Below are 17,143 nucleotides of genomic sequence, written 5' to 3' on the forward strand. Positions count from 1 at the left end.
GAAATATGTTTCTTAAAGGCACGGATTGTGACCATAAGTAACAGTGCTTCTGATAGCACAACCCAAGCCTCTTTGCAAGAGGTTGGCCTCAGTGTTGTGGCTGCATTCTATCAAGGGCAAGCAATATGGTGGCTACCAGGTGCTGCATTGATCATTTAGGCTTTGAACCTTTTTGTTTGTATTTCCCCCCCAATAACGGTCATCCCAGAGAAGAGCTCTGTCAACAGATACATGTTCTTCTATTATGAGTAAGAAGACAGGAAGATTAAGGAAAGCAACTAGACTTCAAACATGGCTCCTTCCTGCCCCAGAACAGCATGATTACTGGATGCACTCACACACTCACTTTCCACTTTGTAAAGCCCAGATCAGGGACTGAGCATAAACATGGGAAATTAACTGGTGGAACAAAAGAGAGTAGGAGAGAAAGAGACTGAAAGAGAGAAGCCAGCAGCATGAGACAAAAATTGAGAAGGGCAAACAAATGTAAAACTGGGATTAGTATAAGACTTCAAAGCTGCAGATTTGTCAGTAAGAAGAAAGGGTCTACCCAATGAAGCGGAGAATAAGGATCATGCACCTGAGAAGCTATTGGTCTTCCTCAGAAATAACAACTTTTTCTCAAAGTTTTACCACTTTCAATTGACCCATAGCCAGAACTGCAATTAAACTTCAATATATTTTATAAAAAATAGTACTTAGTTTACTTTCACATATGTGAAGAGATACAATTGCACAATGGTGGTTACAATGGTAGAAATACACTGCGGATAAAATGTTTGCAAGAGATTTAAAAACATATCATACAGCACCACATCTGAAAGTGGGTGATGGCAAAATGAATCAGACTCCATGTCCAAGACAATGAAATTCCTAAATCTTTCTTTTGGAATAAATAAATAAAGAAAGAAAGAAAAGACAATGTGCAATATGTGTCTGACACTACTTGAGCAATAGATTCAAACCAAAAAATGAGGTAAAAAAAGACATTCATGCATGTAAGCCACCGTTAGTCTCTGACTCTAAAATAAGGCAGGTCATAATCTTTTAAAAACTGTCTTTAGCCACTTAAATCCTCTTTAGTGCTTTTCAAGACAAGGTCTTGAGCGACCTTGTAGAATCATGAGTTAAGATGCTTTTATTTCCAATAGGTCATTTTTGACAGGTTCAGCCCTATTTGAAATGCATTATATGGTCGAAAATGTTGCTTTTCCTTAATGAAAAAAGAAATGTAAATTAAAAGGAACCGAGAGAGATGGAAGCTTTTAGAATTTATCACAAATGACACTGCTTTGAGGGAGGGAGATGAGGGAAAAGGAAGGAAAAGGAAGGAAAAGGAAATTATGTGTCATCTTCAGTTTTAATGACATGGAAAAGGGTGACATTAAACAGGACCTGGTGTCCATTATTCCAGGCATAGAGAGCTCTATCTCTTGCATTGTAGTCAAGCATGGATATATGAAAATACTGATTATGGAAAGGAATGTCTGTATACTCATAAGTGGAGGTTTTTGTGGAATAAGAATAGTAGACCTTGGCTCCTGTTAAGTGAGAGTTAGTAACATACAAGGTGCCACAGATCATGAAGGATTCTCCAGCACTTCTCTTTGGGTAGCCTGTGCTCCAGCTCTTCAGCACCTCCAGTGTATCCTGGTTTAGCTGGCTGATGACAATGTTGCCTGCATTTTGGTTGGTCGCATACACAGCCCATAGCCCGATTTCATCTGCCATCAGGTCAATATCAGAAAAGCCACCCCAGGTGTAAGGGTAGACATTGTGAAAGCCAGCATACTCAAGGCTACGCTGTGCAAGCACCCGCCCAGTGTCAAAGCTGTATTTGATGATGATATTGCTCTGATACTTGTTGAAATAGAGGGAGCCATTGTAGACAACATGGTTGGTTCCTGCCCATTTGAATGGAAGGTTGTATGTCCTTGATTCAGCCCCACTGACAAAGTCTGCAACTGATTTATATTCACGGACAATTTTATTGTTAGTGTAACCATCCATGTACCAGACCTGGAAAGAAAACAAAGATTGGGAGTAAACACCTGGAACACAATATGTGGTATGTGATCATGATATGGCATGATGGATATATTGCAGAAAAAGAAGGAAACAAAAATTTTTTAGGTGTGTAGCAGGCTATCAAAGCACAATATTGTCCAATTACTGACACAAAAGCATGAGGAACTCTTAAGTTTCTGAATCAACGCTTACCTATACAGGTGAAGTCTCAAGAAGATTGTTGCTAACTAAACTGCAGTGTCTGTGTTTTCAGAAAAATGCAATTTTGGATTATTTAGTGTTTGGGCCTCTATGGGGCTTGCTTAAAGATATTCCCAGAGACTAATAATCAAAGATGGAGATGGGAAATGACATATGAGCGAAGCTTAGGAATAAATTTGGTTGAATTTTTTTCAGCTGAACCTCTAATCAGTGCGAAATAGCGTGTCTTCTTAGGAAAGAAACCAAATACAGTAGCAGTGAAGGCCAGTAAAGTTTAGGAACCTTTTTCTTCGTTAACAACAAAACAAAATCAGTACTTCATTTGTTTTTAATGTTCTGTATGCCAGCTTCTATTCCCTCAGGTTTTCCTTCATTTTGCTTTTTCTCCTGTTAATTTATCAGAGGACAAATCAAATTCTGACTAATAAAAGACGAGAATAATTTCTGGCAGTGGAGGAACATGAAGGCTGTCTGGGGAGGGGGTCACAGCAGGGAGAAGGTGCTGGTGGAGGTGAGGGTCCATGGGCACTGGCACTCTGAGGGGGCAGAGGAAACTTCCTCAGGTAGTTGAGGTTCCTGGTGTCAGTAATAAACCTCGATGGACACAGTGGGCAAAGGAATGCTGTATGCATTCTTCAGTTATTACCATTTCTACATTGCCTTTTCTATTGACTTTGTATTTTCCTGTATTCAAAAAATTAACCTTGTGGGTCTCATACGAAGGAAACCTAGTGTTTTGATTGCAAAAGCTCATTTGTGGAGAGAGCACCTCCTCAAAGCTGTGGCCACCTTGAGATCCTATTGCAGATCCAGACCATAATACAGCTTTTATCTGAGTGGCAAAATGGTCTTGAATATAACTTATATATATCTGGGGCCTAATCCGGCAGATTTTGACTGTGCTGCATTATGGGTTATGCTCTTGGGTGAAAGTGTTGATGTTTGCTGTTATATTATCCTGGTTCTTAAAGACCCAAGCCCAGTTAAACACGGTAGGAAGAAAACATGTATGTAGTTGGTTCAGATAGGTGTATGTCATCCCTGAAACAGTTGAAGAAAATGGCCCAAAAGTGCTCATCTAGCTGTTGTCTTTGGATATTTTTGCATGAACACTGTTGCCTTTTCTCTGAAGTTGTTTAACCATGAAAATGATGGAAGCAGCAGAAACATGGAATCATAGAATCATAGAATAGCATGCTTGTGAGTGGAAGCTTCTAGGGGGAAAATATACTTTTAAAGATTAAAATAAAGCAAGCAAAATTCCAGAAGGACACAAAGATACTCAGTGCCTTGACATACTCTGTTATTTTTCTCTGATGCTAATGGATCTGTCATCCAGGCTCCGAATCGGGTTCCAGATGTCTTGACTGTAATGGGGCCTGTAATTTTCATCAGTTTGCCACATGCTGAAATTAGAAGAACAAATACATTAATGCAAATAATTACACACCTCTCCTTGATAGCAGTCAGAGCACAAGACCAATTGCTCTAAACTAGATAGTGGCTCCAGGGGATTTAAACTTATGTTGAAGATGGATTGTCATCTTCACTGTATGAACTTTTCCCAGTTGAACAGTAATATAAATACGTAAAAAAACACAAACAAAAAATCACTTGTGTGTGTTTTTAGCTTTATATATTTTAAAGCACAGTTATTTTTTTGGGCATAAAGTAAAATACAACCTAGTAAAATATCTTTCTGCACTGAACTTTTAATAAGAAATGAAAAGAAGACATACACCCCCTTCACTTTTGCCTTCCAAAAGCTCAATGCAAGGCTAAGGTTGATGGATGGTTCACTTTATCATTGACAAGGGTAACCAAGGAGGGGTTAAGGGCGGACAAGAAAGAATGAGCTTGTAATCAGAAAGTATCACTGTGCAGCAATGCCTGTGTGTGTGACTTGCCCGTGGTTACACACACTGTTCCAGTATGAGGAGGCTGTCTGAAGTTAAGAAGGCAAATATGAAAATTATTCAGCAACATCGGCTAGATTAGTTGGCTTCTGATCCATTAGGTTGTCTCATATTAGACTGTCTGGTAGGAAAATAATGAGAGTCGATATGGTTTTGAATGCTGACCTTCCTAACAGTCCCAAAATCTATATATTTAGGGGACATGAATAACTTAACTATTAGAAACAAGCCGCTGGTGGAGTTCATATGTTTACTAAGAGGCTTAGTATCACACAGTGGTGTGTAAGTCATTAGGTGAAATAGCATGGTTTTGAAGAAAAGATGTTCTGCAAGAATGCAATGTACGTAAATGTTCTGTAAGAATGGAAGAAGTGACATGTTTCATTTATTTTTTAATACAAAAATAACTAGTTCTCCATGATACATGGTTGTGCTACATTGTATAGCCCTATCCATCAAGGAAATGTGGAAAACAAACTGCATCTGGCGTTGAGAGTAAATTTACCCAGTTCTAAAGAGAAGGCACATCAAGCCTGGATTTTCTACTTTATGTTACTGGCAAAGGAACATATTGTGCAAGCCTGTTTCAGTCAAATAGTGGGGGTTAATGCTGTGCTGCCAACTCAGGGGCTGCTTGAAGGGATTTTGGTTATGGCCAAGGAAGTGGGATGTAATGGAAATGAACGTAACTGAGAACATGCTAAGAAGTCAGTGAGCAGGATAGGCTGTGTCTGTTTTCTGGGTCAACAGAAAAGTGTTACTCATATATCTCAATCTATGTAGCTCACAACCTTTTGAAGATATTTTTGAACTTTCCATGTTAGATAATCTTACAGATCTTCTGCAGCTGGTTATACCAGTACATAGGTTTTTATTCTGGAATTCTCTGTAGATAGGCTGCTGGTATTGCGTGCTGAGCGCTGTTTTTCTGCAGCAATGAACTGCTATTAGCTTGGAAAGCAGAGGAGTGCATCCTACCAAGGTGAAAGCTTTTATTTTTAGATGGTATGTTAGTTATGACTCAGAAATAGCTCAGAAATGAGCATGAGATAAACTCAGGCTTCTGAGGGGCTTAATTTGGAATCTGGAATAAAATTATCAGAAAACTAATAATGAGTAGGAAGAAATCGGGACTTTTTATTTTTACGATAATTATAACAGAGTGAATGAGTTAAAGGGTATACTAACTGGTGCCTTTAAAACACAGTATTGAAATTAGTAGGAAAACACCAGAAAAGGTTTTGTAATTCTGAAGCACTATTCCTTCTATTAAGGAAAAAAAAAAAACACCCCACAAACCAACAATAAAATCCAGGAAGCTATATGTGAGATCAAAAATAATCTGTGAAATTGTGCTTCTGAACAGACAAAACTTAAGCAAGAGCCCCTTGCAGAGATGTGGGGGTGCTCACAGAGCCCTCCTCTTGCATACAGCCTGGGTAACACCATGTGTTGGGGTAGGCATCTGAGCGTGCACAGTGCATGTTTCTAGCTAAAGGGTGTTCAGAAATGTGTAGGTTTATTACTGTGTAAGTATCTAGTACTATGGTTTGTCTATTGTATTACTTGTATTGATCCTGAATATATACTTCACTGATTGCCAGTCAAATGCAACCTTTTAATAATGAAATCTTTTCAGCCTGAATTTGATTTAAACTATATGAACTGAGATGCCCTCCCCTGTGATGGAAGACACTGCTTTTAGACAATCTGTCAAAATATATTGAGATACTGTTGGATGTGAAAAAAGAGATGACGTTGTACTTCAGCCAGTAAATTATCAGCAGTTTGAGTCAGGGTATATGTATGCTTATTTCCAGATAGCGTGTAGTGATTGAGAAAAGGAGACTGTTAGGAGAGCTGCTATATAGCTGAGGGGCAACTGACTGAAAAGGTGACAAAGCTTCTCTTTTCAGCATAACACAGTGCATCTTGTAAGAGGCATGAGGATTTTAATACTCCTGCCCTATAGTATGCCCCATCTTTTCCTTGTTCAACACATAAATCTGCTTATTTGAGATATAACTGCATGGAACTGGTATTTAAAACTAAGGAGTAGTACTACAAGTATTTTCAACACTACATTCCCATGGTAGTAATAATTTATAAAGCATCAGCAGGCTTCTACTGTAAACCTCAGCAGCACCTGAGGTCTGTTGGCCTGCTTGCTGTCGGTGTGGGCAGTAAGAAGAAAGCAGCAGAGCCGACAGTGCCCACCTCTGTCTTGTCATCACAGCCTCCTCATAGCTGTGATGACTTAGGCACAGGAGTGTAATATATTAAGTCACTGTTTTCAAAAGAAAGTTATAACTGTTTTCTCCAGTTTTGTCCTTTGGAGTCCTACCCATTCATTGCAGCAGACCTGTATAAATTGGCAGAATCAGGATCACTTACGTTTTTATCATAAAGTACCAAGTGTGCTGTCTGTGCAGAAGTGTTACTGACTTACTAATACAATTATGCTGTGAATATCACAGCATTTTAATGACATATTGCTGCACTATGTAGCTTACCAATGTTTAACATTGAAATAATTAGCGTTACTGATAGAAAGATAATTCCCTTATAGCTTGCCCAAGCCTGTTCTTGTGTTTGATAACAGAAGTTAAATGAGTGACAACTCTTTCAAGAGTAAAGCTCAATATAACGATTAACAGTTCAATCACAAAGCAACGTGAGTTTTCTGTGTGGTTGTAAGCATGTTCATCTTTGCATTCACTGCAAGGCATTTCCCCCACTCATCCACCAGCAGTGTAAGATGTATTGATCTAATCCCAGCCTATATTCTTAGCTGCAGAATGAACCTTACAATTTTTCATGTGGCTATGTCAAAATTGATCTTGTACGCTGAGGTTTCTTGTTAGGGAGTAGTGCTACTAATTTGCTGAAAGGCAGAATCATTTACTTAATACTTCCGTGGCATGGCAAGTCTGGGAGTATGCAATTAAAAAACCTCCAATTAGTTTCCAGTTGAGATTTTATCTCATTTTGCATGTAGGGAAATAGAACATAGACAAATGTTATGTGAAACGAGAAACACTTCTGGGCTGTGAATTTTCTATAGCAGTGAGGTGACATTTTTAACGTGGCCAAAACCTCCTTTATTTTATTGTTGGTTTTTTTGTCTTCTGTTCTTTTTTTTTTTTTTTTCCTGGCAGAAGGGACCATCTGAGGATGTGAAAATAATTCTTGTGGTGGCAGGGAAGCTTTCTTTTACTGGTTGGAAAGTTTTGGTTTATAGCCAACCTCTGCTCTTGAATTCCCTGACAGGAGGACTGGATGTTAATGAGAAGGCAGGTCAAATATATCTCCATATTAGCAAATGTAAGGAAGTTAAGGAACACTAAGGATAAAAGTAGCATTTCTAGGCATTTCTTCTACCACTAAGAGGTGCACCTGGGGTTACACAGAAAGAGTGGGGTTTTTAGAAGCACTCAGATTTTTTCCCTTGACTTTGAAAGAAGCAGCTACCTACATTAGAAAGTCCTAACTGTAACTGATTGTGGTACTTCGAAAATCAAACCTCTGAGTGTTTTCCACCCTAAATTGAACTGTACAAGAAACATCATAACGCGCACTATCTGGGTGTCTGTGGCTTCACTGATCTCTTGTAACAGTTTTGTCCTGTGGACTCCTGTAAGTCTGTGATTTCCTGTATTTATTTATATCAAGAGAGAATTTGAGTGTGAAGTGACCTTTAAAAAAAAAAGTAGATGTATTACCCCTGTAGTCTGGAAGGCTTTCTGGGGCAGAATGCATCTGGAAAGCTGCTTCAAAGGAAGCAAATACCAGCAGAAGTTTCTGACAGACCAAATAGACAGGAGCTGTTTTGAAGATAGCTAGGAATAGGTAACTGATAGTCCCAGTCTCTGTGATGCAAAAGACTATGGGTAGTGCAATACATACCGAGTGAATGTAGGATTTGTAGAAGGGCTAGCAAAGGAAATAAAATCAAACATTCTCTCAGGATGTTCATAAGCATCATTATTCTATTTATTGTAAGTAATAAATAGAGGAAAATGGAGTATTTTTTTTTTCCAGTTGTTGTGCAAATAACTTCCAAGTCTTTTACTGCTTGCGATTTTCTGCTTATGGTCCAATTTTTCATAACATTGTAATGCAAAGGAATGAAGAATTCATTCTTGCTTTAATGGGTATATGTCTGTTGTCCTGCATAACAGAAATCCATGAGGGACTATAGTCTAGTTATTAGAGATTTCTGAGAGTAAGCCTCTGGACTCTTCTGCATGTGTGAAATTACTTGTCGTATAATCTTTAGGAAAGTCATTTATCCTCCTGTGCTGCTTGTTCCTATCTACAAAATGGGGACCTAGTACACAGTTTTGTACTACATATTTGTAAAATTTTTCGAATCCCAAGGGGAAGGATGCTTTGAAGAACAAGCACCACTGCAATCAAAAAAGTAATCTTATGCCTGCACTAGTACCGCTTCTGCCATTGGTGTAGCAACATTTCTTTGAAAATATAGAATATTCTACTTTTGAATTTTTAACTAGAAATGTTACTGTAAAATATTGTTTTGATTCTACAATATAATCAGATGGGGCTGCAAATGACTGTCAGAAAAAGACCCATCTTCTTAAATGTATGTGTGTCTGCGGTGTGCACGATCATATGCGCTCTCTTGCTACGTATTTAATGGCATGCACCCTTCTAAAGTTTTGTGGACTAATTTCTCAGCAGCTTCAGCCTCACTTTTCTTTTACTCCAAAGAGAAGGAGCAAGTTTCAGCCATCACAACTGCTGTGGTAATCATTAAACCTCAGTGAAAGTAAGACAACTGCTTACTGTATGTTAATCAGTGTTGAAAATGTTGCCAGTGCAGATGGAAGATCCCTTTTAAGTGGCCGGGGCGGTATAAATAATGCATTCTATTGCTGAAAAACACCTGCTAGGGAGAAGAATAGAAAATAGCTATTACACATGCTGGTTAGATAATGATACTGTGAAAGCAACAAAATCTGTGAAGATTGGAGCCAGGTCCTGTGGCACATCGGGGCCAGTCTGCCCTTTGCTGCTGTAGGCTTCTGGGCGTCAGATTGGCATGGACAGTCACAGCTGGATCATCTCCAGTGTGGTGAATGTGTCTGGAGAAGTGTAGGCAGCAAAGTGGTTTTTCCTTTAAGCTTGCTGATCTGAACACACAATACCAGGTTTCAGGAGTTACAGTAAGCATAGCTGAAGCTGGTTTTACTTTGAAAGGCACACAGGGGTAGGCCAGAAATACAGCTAGTCCATTAGTAGGTGATCATAAAATTCATTGAAGCATCTAAGACCAGAGAATATTGTCAATAAGGATGAATAAATCTGTATTAGAGCTTGAGAATGCCAAACCCTTTTTAATAATGGATATGCTTAGTAATCTATTTAACGCAAAATTTTTCTCTCTATTGTTAATACACATAATTTTAATAGGGTGTGTTACAGGAATTCAGGATAGATAGGAGAGGAAATAAAGTGTATGAAAAGTAGGGAAATAACTCATGTGAATACACCTAGTCATTCTGATGTATAACATTTATCTTATACAGTAGTCACTTTACAAATCAATCTTACAAGAATATGCTGTAAAAAGCAAAGAAAACCAAGGTACTCCTTAAAGAGAAGTTGATGATCTTACTGGAGCACTCACTTTCAGAAAAGACTGTCTTTGAATTTTCTTGCAGTGCAGCCATTTTCTCCTGGCTGCCTCCTGTCAATGCTGTAATGTGCTATTATGTGTGTGTACTGAGGGGAAAAGAGGATTGTAAGAAATTTCTGTTTTAAGAAGTCTTTCATGTATTTTAGCCCATTGTCACTGCATTATTTCTAGTGTAAAATAAAGAAACTGAAAAGAAATCATTTAAGAGGCTAACCTAACCTAGATTTTTCTCATTCCATTGCCTCACAAAAAATAAAGAGACACCGCATATCAGGTTAATAACGTATTTTATGTCATTTGTAGCATTTAGAAGTAAACATCCTGTTAACGGGGATACTGATCACAGGACTGAACCCTGGAATTCCTTATTTATTCATACTCACTGTTAACTTACAAAGTGTTTATTTCTCATAGATAGAAATGCCAAGAAATTGTTAACTTACTGAGCTTTTTCATGCAGTCTCGAAGCCTGGTTTCTAAACTGAGCACGCGCTGGTGTAGTTCCTCATAGTCATAAGCACCAATTTCTTCCTGAATCCCAGTGAGAACAGTAGACAGATTCCTAATTTCCTCCTTGAACTGGGTAATTAATTTGGCATCCGTTTTATATTGTTCCAGAACTGGGATCAGTGGCAGGAGCTCATCCATCTTTTCTTTCAACTCCTGTTAAAGGCAATCAGATGTGCATTAGGGCAGTTTAAAGGACTTCAATCCTCTAATTCCTTTTTATGTAACATTTATGCCAGATTTTTAAAATTACTTGAAAATTATTATTGATTTTAACTACAGATCTACTATTAGTGTATTGTGAAAGACTTGGAAACCTCAGACTTAACGGTAGTAGGCAGTAGATAAAATGCACAAGACAATAGTTTTTCTACTGAAAGTACACAATTACCTTCAGGTGATCGGAACCAAATCTGCTGAAGGTCTGACTTTGCATCCCCCACTAAGTGTGACTTTCTTGGGAGAAGGGGATTAGGCCTGAATACACAGTGAGGCTCAAGGAGGTCATGCCTGTTTTACAGTGCTGTCATAGTTGGTGAGCTGTTCAATTCCATTTCACTCCTTACAAGTACTGAATTATTTTTTTTTTCTCAATGGCTGTTGGAGACTCTTTAGTTCTGTTCTGGCCACAGAGGTCTTTCTTCTGAAGAAAAAATCTGGGGTTCGTAACTGTGCCTTGTTTCTGTCATCCTGCACTAGCTGCCTTTGCACTGGCAATCCTATTCTTAAACATGGATTGAATAAAATAAGGAATACTGTGGAATCTCTGATTGCCCCTGTCACAGACTTTTGCTGAGTCTCATAGGCTGAGAACTTGTCTCAGTTTGTAATCCTTTCTGGCTGCTAATTTGCCATTTCTTCATCATCTTTTTTAATGTGCTAATCATAGGGGCTTTATTAAAATTAAACTAATCAAGGTTGTTTTCTGGTTGGTTATTATTCTGTAGAAAACCTCCAAGAATCCTTGCAGCCACAAGGTTTTGTTTTATTGAAAAGCAGACAGGGCTGTCCCTGCTCTATCAACCTTATATAGACATTTGAATCTTTCATAATTTGAGGAAACAGCAGGACTTCCATGAGTAAATACCAGGCAGACATGAGGAGAAGCAAGCCTGGACAAAACAAGCCAAAGGATGGAAATAAAGTTGTGTTAGGCACTAGTATTTGGTGGTAATAGAGATTGGGAACAGATGAGGATACATGGGGAGAGGCTATCGAAGGGCTTAAAAAAATCATTAGCTGGAGTAGTCAGCAGGTTAAAAGGGAAAGCAGAAGAGAACTATATGGAAGCCCAAGGACAAGAAAGAGGCGCAGAAGCAGATGTGGTTAGAGGTTAGTGTAGTCACTGACATGTGTGAAGACATGCACATACCATTTCTTGCATCACTTGTGTTAAAGGATGCAGTACACAGGGTAGAATATTTCCAAACTAAATGCCATGAGGGTGTCCAAAGTATTTTGCTAAGGAGAAGTGGAAGAAGCTCACAGGCAGGGTCAGCATTTTTGCTGCTTGAGGATCTACCTCTGAATTTTTGCCTCACAAACATGTCCTAAGACAGCTTGTGAGTTCTGCAGTATCTCTTCATCGCCTAGATAATATATCCATACTGGTTTAACAATTGCTTTCGTACCAGAATTATTATTTACTCAAAATAGAGACTTATATTTGTTGTTAGAAAGTGTATTTTGCATGCAGGTCATCCTAATAGCTAAAGAATTTATTATAAGCAGACATATCATTATAAATGGATTTGATATTATTAGCAGTTCTATTGGTTCTATTCTCAAGAGGTCTTCCAATTACATTATAGTAGCAGAATTACAGAAATTAACACAAAGGAGAATTTTTTTGCTTAAAGGTAAAGCTGGTTTTATTTTACTGCTTTTATTGAAAACTTGAGCTTACTTTATACCTGTTAAAATGACTATTTTTGACTTGGTGACATGGTGAGTAGGCTTTGTGACATAGAAAGCCGAGCTACAGAAGCCAAAGTTTTTGTTACTTCATTTTGAACTGATGAACTTAGGCTTTGGTTCCTTGGAGCAGCGAATCTGCCAAAATCATGGGTAAGCCATGACGGAAAAAAGTGCAAAGCTTGTAAAAACTCTGGAGATAAGTGAAGCTGGGTTTGGTATTTTCCTGATAAAATAATTGTGTTGGTTTCAGCTGACACTCCTAGCTTGCTGCTATGACGAGAGGTCCATGAACTAATTTGTCTTGCAACATGGATATGTGATATAAATACTCTGGCACTTTGTGCCGGATGATCTAAAGGGATAGGCTATATACAGAAAGATCTCCTTTGTCTCAGGAAAGAGAAAGAACTGGAATTTTAGTAGATCAGATTTCAGTAAGCCAACAATATATTGTATTATGTTGACCTGTTAAATCACTCTATAACTTGATTGGCTGGAAATCTGTTTTATACTCCTGGCAAACTCTCAAACTGAAGTTAACTACATGTCCAGTACAAATATTGAATATTTAGAAGGACAGAGTACTTCAGAAATCTGCTACCTTTGACATTGTTTATCAGATATTCAGATGCTGATATTTTGTTCTCCAGGAAAACTGTAATGAGAATGTAGAACATATAATGGCATTATATGAATGTGCTGTCATTGCAGAAATGATTGATGAAGGAAAAAAAGGTTGAGAAGTTTCTTATGTGAAAATAACTGGAGGTGTGTGCTCAAACTGTAAACTAAGAAGGGTGACATAAAGTTTGGTAGTCAGATCATTAGCGTACTTAATTCCTGGTAGAACTGAGACTCATTGGATATTCAGTCTCATGAAAATAACCCCTTTAACCATGTAATTGTTTAGGTATTGAACTTTAGCCCCAATTAGAAAATTAAGATATTTTTATGTGAACTTTCATAAACACTTAAAATGTTCATATTTGCATATATATTTGCTTAACATAATGTGATGCTCAAAATTTATTTTCTAGATCCTATTTTACTGTCTTGCAGCCTCGAAATATGTTTGACACTCGATATTCGAAGAACTTAAATATGTTCTTGTACCAGTCTCTCCTAAAGAGTTACTTCAGATAGCTTTTTCAGAACACACAATGCTATTTTGTAATCCCTGGAACCCTCCTTCCTCACAAAAAGATTGGCTTGTGTTTTTTGTTGTCATTAAAATTCCTTGGAAGTCTCTTTTTAATCACTCAAATGTGAGTAGGTCTGATTGCCCTCCTCCCCATCCCAAATTCAAAATAGCAAACCTTCAGACATGAAATTAGATCTTAATTGTACTGGATAAAAATGACAATAACCTGATTTATTATAGGCTTTCTTCCCTTCAACTGCATTCAATGTGAGGCAACAGTAAAAGTGCAGAACCCTCTAGCAGTTTGCTATTAACTTGATTGGATCTCCCTGTTTATCACTGGAGCTTGAATGAATATAAATTTCTCAGTATGACAAGCATGTTGACACAAAACAAACAGGAATCTGTTTATAGTGACATTTCTCTAATGACTTAATAATTAATAGTTACTCCTTATTATAATTAAATTGAACAGAACAAAAGATTATCATCATAAAGGAAGATTTATTACACTTGTCTTTCTAATGTTGCTCTTGCGTGAGCATTTTGAGCTGAGATCTTAGCAGTCCATGCATTGCTGCTTAGTACATTCCTTCCAGCACGCTTTCAAAGTTATTGTTAAAACAAAACCTACTTGAAAATGCTTTGTCATTAATGTCTTCCGATCATCTTCAATTTGCCGAAACTTGGCCTTCAGCCCTTTCATTTGTGTTTCCATTTTTAAAACGTACTGGAAATCCCTCTGAGTCCGTAGATTTAAAACTTCAATAGATTGGGACATATTCTGAACCTGTTAAAGAAGAACACTCTCTAAATGCACTTTCTGTTGCTATACGTTTTTTTCCTGGTTAGGTAGTTAAATGTCAGGCAATAATATGTGCTTATGTCCATGCTTTAGTTGTGAGTCATTTATACCAAAATATACTTTTAAATTCCATAACTGTTCCATAAATGCTCCATAAATTCCATGACAGTACAGAAATAGGGGAACAGGGCTAACAGGATTACCAGGAGCAAGACCTTGAAGAGGTAAAGAGAGAGGTATCTTTTTAGTACCATTATCAGTGGGCTCAATAAAGACTTTTGGACAGTGGAGTCTACTTTGACATTTGTAGTAGATGCTGACTGTTTTTCAGGATATGCTAGATAGCACATGTTTCCTCTCAAGCAATTTGGGAGGGACAGGACTGAGATTTGGAGATTTTGGTTAGTATGAGGAACATGTTTTTTTTTATTGCTAGTAGGCATTTAAATAATATTTCAGTATAAGGAAATTATGAGACTATCCAGAGATAAGTTGGAGTGTGACCATCATCAAACAGGTGTTTGCTCATGATTTTCTAAGTAGATACAAAATTAGATATTTTACACGATTGTCTCCTTGATAGAAACCCACATTTTTTACAGATGAGTAGGGTGAATGTTCAGGTAACTTCTGTAGAGCAAGTGACTTTGTAGCTATAGCTAGCACTTTTACCAAGAAATGTATTCTAGAACAAAAAGCTTATGTTATAAAAGCAATGCTTTTGCCAGTCATAAAAAGAATACATTTTGCAAGTGCAATTATTCTATTTCAATAAGTGGTTTGCTTTCCCAAAACATGAACAAAGTAGACTGCTGTAAATGTACCGGGCACCTTCCTAATAGAAGACAGTTCTGGCAGTATTCCTGTTGTTTCCAAGAATATGCAATGTTTGAACTGATATTCATGTCTGAAACTAATACACTGTGACCTACAGAATGTGTGGGTTCAGCAAATACTCTTTAAATACTCTTACAAATAGTGTATTTGTTCCGGAATTAGCTGTTGCTAATTAGCAGTTCACAGAAAGTATTTTTAACAAAAAAAAAAAGGTAATGTTTCTTTTTTTCTTTGCTTTCTATTTGTTGAAAGCAGGCAAATGAAGTCCTTCAGGTCTTTGAAGAACTTTGTTTCCATTTGGCAGAAGATGCATTCACATAGAGGCTCTAATTAAATGACTGCGCATGGAGGTAGTGTAGTGATAATATGACATGATACACTCATCATGACCAGAGTTCTAATAATAAGAAAATAGCTTTTAGAGAACTTATGATTTAGGTTCTTTTTTGGGGCAGGTCGAAAACTATGTTGAGACCTTAACACCCCTTTACCTCCCACCTGAAAAGAAAGTAAGACATTTTTACATTAATATTTGAGTGTTTGGGAAACATGCTAAAGCAATGACTCTGGAGGACTGAAGCCTTCCTCTGGTAAGTAAACAAACAGGATGAGGGGAGGTCACTCCTCCTCTGTATACTGGTTTACCAGTGTTCTCTCCCAGATTTCATGCTGTGGTCTCTGTCACAACCTGAAACTAAGTCTCTGATGAAATTGATTTTTAGGAAGGGAAAATATTGAGGGGATCTTTCACTATATTAGCAGATTTTTCTAGAGTGATTTTTCTATAGTTAGAAAAATACTGAAAATTGTATGCTTAAAAACTGTATTTTTAAGTCTACATTTTATGTAGGTTTCCACTGTCTCAAGCCTCAGGTTCTGTACTGCTAGATGTGATACAGTAACTATCACCTTGGTTACTTACACAAGGGAATGCAGAATAATAGTTATTGTTGATGCAAAATAACACTGCACTGGTTTTACTTACATATGCAGTAGTGGATAATACTTGAAGTGAGATTTAGGGTGTTTGGAGAAAAATTGCACCACCAGAGAATGAATAAATAGTATTATTTGAAGAAAAAAAAACAAGAATACTGTAACTTTTTCTCTTCTGTAAAGTCTGCTTTGCAGTGCTGTCATATCTGTATCTTGTCCTTTGTTGATCAGAGACAAGGAATGACCTTCAAGAGTCTCATATGATTGAAGTAGAAGCTGTATTTTAAACCCCACAGCTACAAGCTCCTTTGAGGTGGGATTTGTAACTGGTTTTACACAGAAAAATCAGTCCTGTCTGTGTGTGTATGGAAGAATTTTGGGAGGAGTGAACAAGAGAAAAGATGCAGCTTTGGTTTGCTAGGTAAGTGATTTGGGTTTGGGAAGGTGTGATACAAGGAAAATAGACCAGTGGTGATCAGTGGCAGAATACAGGTAGGGGATATATATCCTGAAGAAATATTTGTATAAGATAATTCTTCAGTACTCCATCATGTATTGAGGGAAAGGAGTGGATTTTGGTGGGAAATGTAGTGCTCAAAAGGAGGAGTTTTTTATGGGGAAGACTTACCTTCTCTAGCAGTTGTCTGAGTTGCCTGCTTTTAGCATCTCTTGAACACAGGTTTTGTTCAGGTGCAACAACAGTGCAAATGCAACGGCCGTCAGGATCCTGGGCTGAGCTATAAACTTGCCACCCTTCCTTGGGGCTAATCTGAGTCTGTAACAACAAAATAATAAGTAAAAGGACCCGAACTGATATTTTGTTGTCGTCGTTATTTGAAAACTCACTACCTCAGAGTATTTTTAATCTTGCAGTATATGCTTAAAGTGAGGTCAACACTCAACAACTAATGAGATCGGCGTTTTCACACTGTTTTATTCTATCTCACACCTCTGTAATGGTTCTTGAGAAGTGTCCAGCACACACTGTTTCCAAGGGTGGATGAGAACAATTTTCAGCTTGTGATTCAGCACAAAATAGGTAATTTAAGTCTTTGCAAAGGGATGTTACAGTTTTTCATCACCAGAGAACAAACATGTCCTTTCAGCCTGAATGGCTTACTTTAGACAAATGGAAACAACAAAGACAGGAATGAACAAATCAAAAAGACCAAAGAGGGAGCACTGTGACACAC

General features: G+C 37.7%; 1 protein-coding gene across 2 annotated transcripts in view; it reads right to left on the reverse strand.

Annotated features, from left to right (window-relative positions):
• Nucleotides 1-660: 660 nt before the first annotated feature.
• Nucleotides 661-17,143, reverse strand: part of OLFM3 (olfactomedin 3) — a 57,341-nt gene continuing 40,858 nt past the window's right edge. The window contains exons 2-6 of one of the 2 annotated variants that reach the window (XM_062606144.1): nucleotides 16,579-16,725; nucleotides 14,007-14,162; nucleotides 10,251-10,470; nucleotides 3,529-3,635; nucleotides 661-2,019 (exon numbers count right to left, since the gene is read on the reverse strand). In XM_062606144.1, the coding sequence (XP_062462128.1) occupies nucleotides 1,342-2,019; nucleotides 3,529-3,635; nucleotides 10,251-10,470; nucleotides 14,007-14,162; nucleotides 16,579-16,725 (1,308 nt within the window). In that variant the 3' untranslated portion in view covers nucleotides 661-1,341. The remainder of the gene's footprint in view (nucleotides 2,020-3,528; nucleotides 3,636-10,250; nucleotides 10,471-14,006; nucleotides 14,163-16,578; nucleotides 16,726-17,143) is intronic. The other variant, XM_062606145.1, reaches the window with a different exon arrangement.

This window comes from Pezoporus occidentalis, unplaced genomic scaffold, assembly GCF_034315485.1.
Source record: "Pezoporus occidentalis ecotype Australia unplaced genomic scaffold, CSIRO_AGI_Poc_V1 ctg94, whole genome shotgun sequence".
NCBI classification, from domain to species: domain Eukaryota; kingdom Metazoa; phylum Chordata; class Aves; order Psittaciformes; family Psittacidae; genus Pezoporus; species Pezoporus occidentalis.